This window comes from Orcinus orca, chromosome 9 (genome assembly GCF_937001465.1).
Source record: "Orcinus orca chromosome 9, mOrcOrc1.1, whole genome shotgun sequence".
In the NCBI taxonomy this organism is placed as follows: domain Eukaryota; kingdom Metazoa; phylum Chordata; class Mammalia; order Artiodactyla; family Delphinidae; genus Orcinus; species Orcinus orca.
In genome coordinates this window covers 6,073,917-6,084,723 of record NC_064567.1, presented here as the reverse complement: position 1 = coordinate 6,084,723, position 10,807 = coordinate 6,073,917, and the positions used below count along the sequence as shown (strand labels likewise).

General features: G+C 63.4%; 3 protein-coding genes across 8 annotated transcripts in view; 1 reads left to right on the top strand and 2 right to left on the bottom strand.

Moving 5' to 3' along the window:
* Nucleotides 1-4,450, bottom strand: part of TMEM176B (transmembrane protein 176B) — a 179,031-nt gene extending 174,581 nt beyond the window's left edge. Inside the window, exon 1 of the mRNA XM_049715038.1 lies at nt 4,443-4,450. The gene's annotated coding sequence lies outside the window, so the exon portion shown is untranslated. The remainder of the gene's footprint in view (nt 1-4,442) is intronic.
* Nucleotides 27-5,724, top strand: ASIC3 (acid sensing ion channel subunit 3). Of its 5 annotated transcripts, none has more exons than XM_049715024.1 (13): nt 27-1,165; nt 1,488-2,330; nt 2,492-2,596; nt 3,081-3,231; nt 3,417-3,544; nt 3,796-3,997; nt 4,092-4,148; nt 4,251-4,398; nt 4,681-4,772; nt 4,928-5,007; nt 5,109-5,180; nt 5,369-5,427; nt 5,546-5,724. In XM_049715024.1, exons 2-13 carry the CDS (start codon nt 1,797-1,799, stop codon nt 5,622-5,624), a joined length of 1,707 nt encoding a protein of 568 aa, XP_049570981.1. In that variant the 5' UTR covers nt 27-1,165; nt 1,488-1,796; the 3' UTR covers nt 5,625-5,724. The 5 variants fall into 5 exon arrangements, with proteins under 5 accessions (XP_049570981.1, XP_049570980.1, XP_004281237.1 ...); XM_049715023.1 differs by having other exon boundaries at nt 5,523-5,724; XM_004281189.4 differs by lacking the exon at nt 2,492-2,596.
* Nucleotides 5,725-6,813: 1,089 nt separating this feature from the next.
* CDK5 (cyclin dependent kinase 5) lies at nt 6,814-10,744 on the bottom strand. Of its 2 annotated transcripts, XM_004281190.4 has the most exons (12): nt 10,588-10,744; nt 9,902-9,990; nt 9,743-9,810; nt 9,550-9,610; nt 9,395-9,451; nt 8,662-8,757; nt 8,452-8,526; nt 8,219-8,315; nt 7,977-8,046; nt 7,401-7,461; nt 7,209-7,289; nt 6,814-7,094 (listed from the first exon to the last, which is right to left on the bottom strand). In XM_004281190.4, exons 1-12 carry the CDS (start codon nt 10,622-10,624, stop codon nt 7,008-7,010), a joined length of 879 nt encoding a protein of 292 aa, XP_004281238.1. In that variant the 5' UTR covers nt 10,625-10,744; the 3' UTR covers nt 6,814-7,007. The 2 variants fall into 2 exon arrangements, with proteins under 2 accessions (XP_004281238.1, XP_033264223.1); XM_033408332.2 differs by lacking the exons at nt 6,814-7,094; nt 7,209-7,289; nt 7,401-7,461 and having other exon boundaries at nt 7,573-8,046.
* Nucleotides 10,745-10,807: the final 63 nt, after the last annotated feature.

Sequence of the window (10,807 nt, the reverse complement as noted above, 5' to 3'; positions counted from 1 at the left end):
ATCACAGCGCCACGTGATCATGTTCAGTTGGCGAACTACGTTCCACTCACTGCCCAGAGCCCGTGGACCCTCGCCTCTAATGCTTTGTGGAGGGGCATGGAGTAGAAATAAATTGCAGTAAATAAATTAGTGGAGATAAATCTGCTTTCTCTCAGGCCTGCAGTGCAACTCCCGGCTCCACGGGGGCAGGTGAGCGTTTAACCAAACGCGGGGCTTGACGCCAGTGAGGAGCAGCCCTGACAGTCCTCCGCGACAGCGGCAGCGCTCAGCAACTGCCTCCCGTCCCTTGTACCTTGGATTAGCAAGACCCCCGAGTCCCGCTTGAGGCCTTGCACACTGCAGCTCTGCCTTTCGGAGATGTCCTCTCTAGCCCCTGGGAGTCCGCCCCAGCCCGACCCAGCGTCTCCTCGGCATCTCAGTCAAATGCCCCGGCTCCGCCCCCTCAAGGCCAGTGTCGCCATGCTGTGATAGGCACTGTGGCCCAGGGCACTCCAGCTGGTTTGGGGGCAGCGTCTCTCCTCCTTTAGAAAAGCCCCCCTGCAAAAAGGCACACTCCATGTTACTGATGGGAGCGCACAGTGGTGTAATGCCTACGGTGGGGAATTTTCTGCTATCAAATTACCCATGCAGTTGCCTCTTCTTGACCCAGCAGTTCTATTTCTAGGAGTTTATGTCTGTACGATGTTACTGAGAGCACCACTGTTTGTAATGGAAGACTGGAAACGCCCAGTGTCCATCAACAGGGGTGTGGTTATATAAATGATGGTACATCCACATAAATGAAATGCTACGCAGCCATTTAAAAAATGAGGACGTTTTCCAGGTACTGGATACCACACGGTCTCCAGAACGTTGTCAAGTGAAAAATGATGTGACATCGTAGGGCATCCATGTTACCTGGGAGGGCGTCACACGGGCACCCGTGTTATACTTGAAGGATGACAGGTGAGCCCCCCAGACACGAGGGCCTGAGCATGGGGAGGTGGGAGAGAGGGTCACTGGGGACAGACCACCTCTGCACGTGGGGCCGGAGGAGACCCTGGCACCCAGAGTAGGCTGGGCCGCTGGGGGCTCAGAAGAGTCTGCTGATGCCAACTTCCCACCACCTTCCAGCCTGGTCAGGAGCCAGCTCCGCTCTGCGGAAGAGCAGATGATCTCGCGAGAGGTTAGGGGGACGGGTGGAGAGGGCAGAGGACGGGGATGGGGCCAAGGGTCAGCGACTGACCCTCAGGCCCGACATACGGGGGCTGCAGCTGGGGACCTAGAGGGCCCCGAGGGCACCCCGGCCCCAAGTTCTCTCTCGGCTCCCCTCAAGCCTACCCGGGATCGCTGTGGCTTCCTGCTGGCGCCTCTGGTCTCCACAGCCAGGCCTCCCCCCGACGCTGCACTAATGGCTCCGCCTGGGGCCCCAGGGACCTCCCCGCCCCCCAGGCTGCTCTGCCAGCCCCCTTGCCCCCTCGCCGCTGAAACCCAATCCTCTGCTGCAGCTCCGGCTCAGCAGAACCGCCTCCAGCAGAGCCGCCCTGCTTGCCTCGTCGGCCGCACCCTACCTGGTCTCTGCCTCGGAGCCCCCAGCCCAGCACCGCGCCCAGCAGAGCCACAGCCAGGTCCTGGAGGAGGCCGCGCTGGACCGGCCAGGCCAGTACCTCCCCACCCTCTCCTCTCCTGGCCCGACACCCGCGTGACCCCTGCGACCCTCCGAACCCCCCTCTCAGCCCCTCCAGTCCTCGGACCAACCCTCTCTCCTCCTCCTAAGCCTCTGTGGCTTGGTTCCCCCCGCGCCCTGGGCTCCGGCCATGAAGCGCCCCTCAGGGCTGGAGGAGGCCCAGTCGCCGGCCTCAGACATCCGCGTGTTTGCCAGCAGCTGCTCGATGCACGGCCTGGGCCACGTCTTCGGCCCGGGGGGCCCGATGGCGCGCCGGGGGCTGTGGACCACAGCCGTGCTCCTGGCACTGGCCACCCTCCTCTACCAGGTGGCTGGGAGGGTGCGCTACTACGGGGAGTTCCACCACGAGACGGCCCTGGAGGAGCGTGAGAGCCGCCGGCTCACCTTCCCGGCCGTCACCCTGTGCAACATCAACCCGCTGCGCCGCTCACGCCTCACGCCCAATGACCTGCACTGGGCCGGGCCCGCACTGCTGGGCCTGGAGCCCACCGAGCACACCGCCTACCTGCGTGCCCTGGGCCGGCCCCCCGCGCCACCCGGCTTCATGCCCAGCCCCACCTTCGACGTGGCCCGGCTCTACGCCCGGGCCGGGCACGCCCTCGAGGACATGCTGCTGGCCTGCCGCTACCGAGGCTGGCTGTGCGGGCCCGAGAACTTCACCACGGTGAGCCGGCCGCCCGATCCGTCCAGCCAGGGGCCCGGGAGCGCCAGGCGGTCCCTGCCGGGCCTTGCCGACCCACACTCCCCCAGAGCCAGGGAACCTTAACAGCCATGCTGGGGGATCCTTTCCTTCCCCACCCCACCAGTGCCTTTCTGTTCAGCCAGGAAGCTGTCCTCCTCGGGCCCCTCCCTGCTGCTCAGCTGGACTGCAGCATGCAAGGTCACGCCTCCCAGCCAGGGGCACTCACCCCGGCTGGCTCTGGGCCCAAGGTCTGGTCTGTGGAGAGCCTGCTCCTGGGGGGTGGGGGGATCTGGTGTTCTAGGGCAGGAGACCCTCCTCTCTGCCAGGGGGAGGGTGCTGGTTTCTCCGCTGCCTCTTCCACATGCTGCCAGACCTGAAGGGGGGCAGCTGGGCCCCTCTTCCTCATGCCAGTCTCCAAAAAACACTTGCCCTGCAGGCTGTGCCCTGGGCTGGGGGCGGAGGTGGGAGCGAGGAACTGGAGGGTCCAAGCCTGTCCTTTCCTGTGGGAAAGGGGCAGGGTTAGCTGGCCACAGTGCAGCGAGGGTCCAGCTACATGTGCCGGTTGAGGGAGGGTCTCGGGGCATTAAGATGTGGGCTTCAGTGTTCAAAGAAGAGACCCAGATAGAGGATGGGGAGGGAGAGGTCCCACGGTCCTCGCACTGGCCCAGGGGAAAGGGCCGCCTGAGCTCCTGGTTCCCTGGTGAGGTCTGCCATCTGTCTGCCCTGCCCCAGGTCTTCACCCGCATGGGGCAGTGCTACACCTTTAACTCTGGCGCCGAAGGCGCAGAGCTGCTCACCACTCCCAAGGGCGGCATGGGCAACGGGCTGGAGGTGCTGCTGGACGTGCAGCAGGATGAGTACCTGCCTGTGTGGAGGGACACGGGTGCGGGGGCGCACGGGGAGTGGCAGGTGGGGTGCAGAAGGCCCTGGGGAGAAGTGGAGGTGCGGGGGCGGCCCCAGGCCTGTCCTTTCCCGTGGGAAGTGGGTGGGTTTAGTTGGTCACAGCCCTGGGGAGAGGGGGCTGCAGGAGGGGGCCTCTTGGGACTCAGGGTCCCCCCTTCCCTGCAGAGGAGACGCCGTTTGAGGCGGGGATCCGAGTGCAGATCCACAGCCAGGAGGAGCCGCCGCTCGTTGACCAGCTGGGCTTCGGGGCGGCCCCTGGCTACCAGACCTTTGTGTCCTGCCAGAAGCAGCAAGTATCCTCTCTGTGCCTCCGAAACCGGGCCCCGCCCCCTCCTGAGCCCGCGCCACCTCAGACCCCAGCCCAGCTCCTCCTGAGCCCGCGCCACCTCGGACCCCAGCCCAGCTCCTCAGAACCGGGCCCCGCCCCCTCCTGAGCCCGCGCCACCTCAGACCCCAGCCCCAGCTCCTCAGAACCGTCCCAGCGATCTCGCGTTCTATGCGGCCCCCGCTTCTCCCAGAGCCTCCTTAACTTGTCCGCCTGCAGCTGAGCTTCCTGCCGCCGCCCTGGGGTGACTGCAGCTCTGTCTCTCTGGACCCCGACTTTGAGCCGGAACCCTCTGGTCCTCTGGACCCCCCCAGGCCCAGCCTAGGCCCCAGCCCTCCCTATAGTCTAATAGGGTGTCGCCTGGCCTGCGAGAGCCGCTATGTGGCTCGGAAGTGCGGCTGCCGAATGATGCATATGCCAGGTAAGGGGCTGGGGGCAGCGGAGGAGGGGGTCCGGGGAGGCGGGGAGGCCCGGGGGGCGCCGCTCCTGAAGCTGTCTCCTCTGCCCCCATGCAGGCGGCGCGCCGGTGTGCAGCCCCCAGCAGTACAAGGACTGTGCCCACCCGGCGCTGGGTAAGGGGCAAGCCTCCTCCGCATCCCGTCCCCACCCCGCTCTACCCGCGACCCCGACCCCGCGGGGCGGGCGGCCCTGACCCAGGCGCCTGTGGCCCGCAGACGCCATGCTGCAGAAGGACGCGTGCACCTGTCCCAACCCGTGCGCTAGCACGCGCTACGCCAAGGAGCTCTCCATGGTGCGGATGCCGAGCCGCGCCGCCGCCCGCTACCTGGCCCGGAAGCACAACCGCAGCGAGGCCTACATCGCGTAAGCCGCGCAGGGGGCCGGGGGCCCGGGGTTAAGGCGAGCACCGAGCCTCCGTGCGCAGCGCCCAGGGATGGGACACCAAGCTACACATCATTACCGGGCTCGGGGACTCTGGGCAAGCTGCTTAACCTTTCTGACGCCAGCTCTTCCGAAAATGGGGACAGTGACACCCCTCCCCAGGGCTCACGAAAGGACTCAGAGACCAGAGAATGGGGCACCTGTTCCTGCCAGCAGCTGGCACTGGGGGCGTCCAGCGAACACTCTTGGCCTCTCTTCCTCCAGGGAGAACGTGCTGATGCTGGACATCTTCTTTGAGGCCCTCAACTACGAGACGGTGGAGCAGAAGAAGGCCTACGAAATGTCGGAGCTGCTCGGTGCGTGTGTGCGCGTGCGCGTGTCTGTGCATGCGTGTGCGTGTCTGTGTGTGCGTGTGCGTGCGTGCGTGTGTGCGCGTGCAGGCAACCTGCGGCCTGGGGAGGTGTGGGCAGAGCAGGTAGCAGTGAGCTGACAGGTGACCCGGTCTCCACAGGTGACATTGGGGGCCAGATGGGGCTGTTCATCGGCGCCAGCCTGCTCACTGTCCTTGAGATCCTGGACTACCTCTGTGAGGTGGGTGGGCCTGGGTTCCAGCTGTGGGAGGCGGGCAGAGTCACGCCGCAGGATCCAGGGGTCAGGTATGCGCTGGCCGCCTCCAGCACTGCTTCCCCCAGGTGTTCCGGGACAGAGTCCTGGGATACTTCTGGAACCGAAAGCGCTCCCAAAGGCACTCCAGCGCCAACCTGGTAATAGCCCCCCCCTCCTCCCCTGCCGTCTCCACTGTGGGTGCTGAGCCCCTCCTCCTAAGTGTAGAACACCCCCCCACCCAGCTGAGAAAAAGTGATGGGGGAGGGGCGTGCAGTGACCTTGGCTGGTCTCTGGGAGGGAGCATCCCCGCCGCCACCACCCCCAATCTCTGACCCTCTTCCCACAGCTTCAGGAAGGGCTGGGCAGCCAACGAACCCCAGTTCCCCACCTCAGCCTGGGCTCCAGGTAACAAGAAATGGCCCCCTAAGGTCAAGGGAGATGGGGCAGTTCCAGTCCGGAGGGCAGGGGCAGGGCAGTGGGTGAGAGGCCTCCCATCCCAGGGCCGTGGTCCGTGTCTCCCCAGGCCTCCCACCCCTCCCTGTGCCGTCACCAAGACACTCTCTTCCTCTCAACGCACCTGCTACCTCGTCACCCAGCTCTAGATGGGGCGTCTGCGTCTTCAGGGCCGCACCCTGACATCCTGGACATGGCCAGCCCGCACGTGTCTGTCCACCTTCACCCAAATAAAGTTCTAGTGCCTCAGCCTCAGCTGTTCCACTTACAGGCAGACCAGCCAGGCCACAGTCAGCCCTACTCGGGCACAAGACCTCTGCCAGCCATCACCCAGCAGACGTGATGTCTGAAACGTTAACCTCCAGAAATCTCTCGACGAGAGAAGAATAGTAAGCGGGCATGGGTCACTTGAACCTCAGTGTGAATGAGTTTGTCAAACCGACATCTCAGAGTGAACGGAGCCCAAAGCCGGGTGTGAAGGCAGAGGCGGCGGTGCTAGGACAGCCGCACTTGGGGTCCGATCAGGGAAGGGCTGACAGAAGGCTCTGATCCAGAGCCCGGCAAGAAGCGGCGGAGCAGGTGGGGAGAAGCTGGCGTGGCTAGCACGCTTCCAAGAACACAAGCTGCTGTCCTGTCTTAGGCATTCGTGACTTTCTCACACTTGGGACCGAGTGTCAGCCTGCCCGCCCTGCACAGGAACCGCTCCTGCTTCCACAGCCTTTGCACAAGAATTGCAGGCCCCAGCTTGGGGGGGGAGCCCAGGCCCTCCCTTCCCACCCCTGCCAGTAAGCACACGCCCAGGCCCGCTTTCTCAGCTCCTTCTCGGCACCCTAAATCCTGGAAAATAACAAATAAGGGAGCCGGGGAGGGGGTGCTCCCAACCACCGCTTTGGGTGCCTCCTGTCCCAGCCTGAGGGCCTGGGTGTGGGGGGCATGAAGAGGGAAGTGGCAGGGCGGGTACACGTGGGACAAGAACCATAAAGAAAGGCCCGGCTCTTTTCTCCGCATTCTGGTGGAAGCCCATCCTTGCTCTCAGACACTGGGAGCCTAATGCCTCCTGGGCAGAGAAAGGGAAGGGCACGAGCACATACGCACACGTGTGGTGGCAGTGCCTAAGGGTAAGGGTCTGGTGCAGACCTAAGGGTAAGGGTCATAGCCTCCAACCCCCAGCCTCCAGCCACTCAGAGTAGCAGAGCCAGGGCCGGACAGCTGGGTTGTGTTGGAGCTGGAAGCAGGGTTGCAGAGGGTGGGGAAGCGAAACAGAGCCTCAGGCCCCCCCAGCACCACGTCCCCCCCGCCCCCCCGCCCAGAGCCACTTTTCCAGCACATCAGCCAGACTGTGGGAAACGAGCCAATTTATGAAATTAAATAAAGTCCACGGAGGGAGTGAAGAACATGGGTTAGGGCACCTCCACCCTGGTTGGGCCCAGCACAGCTGGAGCTTGGCACACCGTGCATCCCTGCCTTTCCTCCCCTCCCCAGAGGGGGCTTAAATAGGCCAGGCCCCAGCCTGGCCGCCGGGGGCCTGGAGCCTAGGGGGGGCAGAAGTCGGAGAAGTAGGGGTGCTGCAGGGCCTCTTCTGCTGAGATGCGCTGGACCGGGTTACACTTCAGGAGGTTCTGGACGCACAGAAGAAGGCGAGGCAGGTTCACGCCCAGAGCCCCGCGCTCCCCGGGGCCCTCCCGACAAGTGCCCCGGCCCCAGCCCCGCCCCCGCACCCTGCCCTTGGTCACCTGCAGCAGGTCCCTCCCTGTGGCACTGAGCTTGGGCACGACGTTCACCAGGGACGTTGTGGCTGGGTACATCGGGTAGGGCTGTGGGGGGCAGGGTGAGTCAGCCAGGGGTGCGGGGGCCTGGAGGCTGCTAGGGCCAGGACCTAAGGGGCACCACTGACGAGCCACGCATGAGCCCATTACCCGTCACACCTTATAGTCCGGCAGCTTGGTCATGGCGGGCCACTGCTCCTCGGTCGGTGTCCCCAGCAGCGTGTCCACGGGGTCAAGGATCACTCAGGTGGAAAGGGGCAGGTGAGGGGCTCTTCCCCTGGGGAAGGGGGATTCCTCATACCCACCCCTGCCCCCCTCACTTTATCCCCCAGCTCACGACAGAAGGCGGCCCCCGGCCCACGCGACCCTCAGACGCAGTCCCAGCTGCGTGCCGTTTTCTGCAGGCCAGGTTCTGTATAGCCGTTAACGACTTTGACCTAAACCCTGAGGTCCATGGTCCTGATGAAGCGGTCAGCGGTCCCCCACTCTCACTAATCGTCCCCCTGCTCCTTTTGGCTCCTTCGGCCTAAGGACTCGGCTCTCAGTTGGAGGAGTGAGCCCTCCTTGCCTGCAGGCTGCAGGCTCTCCAGCTGGCGGCGGGCACCCTCTGCCCTCAGGAGAAGCCTGACCAGGCCTAGCCCAGCCCACCGCCGCCCTCCCTGCCTGCACGCTGAGCTCCAGGGGCTTCCAGATCCCCTCCCAGAGGGCCTGAGGTGAAGGGAGATGGAAGAATATCGGAAGATCCTCTTCAGCTGGTCATCTACGTCGTTGCCAGGAAACAGGGGCCGCCCCGCGTTGGCCAGCTCTGGGAGAGAGGCGGGGGGCGGGGGTGACAGGCGAAGAAGCGCCCCCCACAGCCCTGCCCTGCCTCCTCCCCACCCAGGGGCCCCACTCCCTTCCCCAGAGGGGACCCTCCAGACCCTCTTTGTTCACTCGAACGGGAGACGGAGTTGCCCCCGCAGACCCCGGCGTGTCACCTGCGAAGATGCAGCCCGCCGACCACATGTCAATGGACGTGGAGTACAGCTTGGCCCCAAAGAGGACATCCGGTGGGCGGTACCACAGCGTGACCACCTGGAAAGGACCCCACCACAGGGACCCCCAGTTTGAGGGCTGGGGAGGAGAGCGCTCAGAGAGGAGTCCCGGAGGAGCTGAGGGATGCTGGCTGGGGACTCCCTCCCTCACCCCCACTTCCCGCCCCGCAGCTCACCTCAGCTGAGTAACAGCGAACAGGGATCCCAAAGGCGCGAGCCAAGCCGAAATCAGCCAATTTCAGCTCCCCATTCTGAGGGGGAGGGGGAGGGGCACGGAGAGGGGCTCTTCCACAGTCTGAGGGCAGCCCCCCGCTCCCGCCTTCCCGTCCAGCTCCCCTCATCCCACGCCAGCCTCCCTGAGGTCCCGTCCTCTCGCCCAGAGGTACCCTGTTTATGAGCAGGTTCTGAGGCTTCAGGTCCCTGTGTAGCACGTTTCGGCTGTGACAGAATCCCAGGCCTTTTAGCAGCTGGAAGAGGAACGACTGGGGGAGGGGCAGGGAGGAGTTCATCGAACCGTCTGGAAGCGGGCCCAACGATGGGTCACGCTCCCCTCTGCTTTGCCTTGAAACCCCAGCAGTCTTTCAGCACCAAGCTCGGCCCAGCATCACCCCTTCATTATCGAGGACCTACTTCGTTCTTTGCTGGGTACTCGAAAGGTGAACGGGGGCCCCGGTCCCCACCTTTCCAGAACTGACAACTTGGTGGGCCCTCCTACCTTTCCAGCCCACACTGATCTCTCCCCTACCTGGCCTCCTTTGAACATGAACATCATAACCAACAATGTATATGCTGTGCTGTATTATTATTCAGCACTTCTTTGCCCTGGAACCTGGGCCTAGAACAGTGCTTGCCACACCGCAAAGCATTCAGTACGTATTTGTTGAATGAATGAATCTCTCTGAACCTCATTTTCCTGCCTCTCAAATGTAAATCCTGTCCCTGACATCAGAGTGTTCCCTTCAGGTCAAAGCGATCACGTGAAAGTGCTTTTGCTAAGATGGAAGCTCTCGGAGACAGAACCAGGGTTTTCTCCTCCCCTCGTGCCCCGAGTGTCCCCGTGCAGGGCCTGAGAGCACGTCCACTGAATCCGGACGCCAACCCCAGCCCCAGTATCCTCACCTTCACAATTTCAGGATCTAGGTCACCATTGCAGCTGTCGAAATACTTCTTAAGGTCCTAAAAAAGGGATGGGGGTGGGGGATGGGATAGAGTTTAACCTCAGTCTGGGTCCCTATATCCTCCCAAGGCTACTGTCCCTCAAGTCCCCCTTTCACCTGGTCACAGAACTCAAAAACCAAAGTCAGCTTCTTGTCGCTGTGCAGGACGTCGTGGAGCCTAGGGAGAAGCGAGTGCTCAGCCAGGCAGCACCGCAGGTCTGCACCTACTATCCCAGTGTCAGCCCAGCCCATCTCTGAAGCCCCCACCACCGGACCACACAGGCAAGGAGGACCCCACCCATCTACACACCTGACGATGTTTTTGTGCTTCAGCTCCTTGAGTAGGCAGATTTCCCGAAGGGCAGAACTCGGCACTCCCTACACATTGGAGGGGGCCAGGTGGGCCACAGTCACATCCCACCCAGCCTAGGCCCTCAACCCCTCCCTGGCCCCAATACCCCAGTCCTACCTCATCATCATCATCCAGCCTCACCCGTTTCAGAGCCACGATCTCATGAGTCTCCCGGTTTTTGGCCTTGAACACTGTTCCGTAGGTGCCTAGAGGAAGGAGGTCAGGGCTGAGGGAAAGGATGGGGCACCCTTCCCCAACCCAGGCGGTCCCTGCCGGGAGAGCAAGCAGCGTGGGGGTGTGTTACTTCTGATGCCTGGAGAAGTGGGCGATGTGGCAGGGAGGAGCCTGCAGATGGCTCAAGGGTGTCTGCAACAGGGAGAGGCTGCAGCTGCTGGGTGAGGAGGTCTACAATAAAGGCCGAGCTTCTGGAGGGTCTGAAAGTAGGGAGCAGGGGTCTGGGAGAGGAATGAGGGCCGGCAGGAACGCTGAGGTTGGAGGTCTGCTGCGAGAACTGTGGGTGAGGTTCTGCAAGTGGCGCTGAGGACAGGGGTAGGATATGCAGCACGTGCAGAGGTCGGAGGCGGGTCTACAGGGGTGCTAAGGTTGGGAGGGGGGCGTCTATGGGAAATGCTAACGGGGGAGGATTGGTGTCTGCAAGGAGTGTTGAGCTCAGGGCCAGGGCTGCAGCCAGTGCTGAGGTTGGAGTCTGTGGGTATTGCTGACGGTACAGCAGCCCGGGATGCAAGGAATGCTAAAGGGTCTGCAGAAAGAGATCTTGCAGGAACATCTCGTGGTCCCATTACCTTCCCCAATCTTCTCCAGCTTCTCGTATTTCTGCATCGCGGCAGCCGCGCGAGGACCCTTGCGGGCCCTGGGTTCTGAGACTCCGGGCCCGGCGTTGCAGAGGAGGCGGCACCCCAGCCTCCGGTCCTGCCCCGCCCCACTGCCTGCGCATGGGCTTCTCGGGCTTGTAGTCCTAGGGCGCCAGGTTTCCCAGTAATGTCCGGGGCCTTAGACAACAAG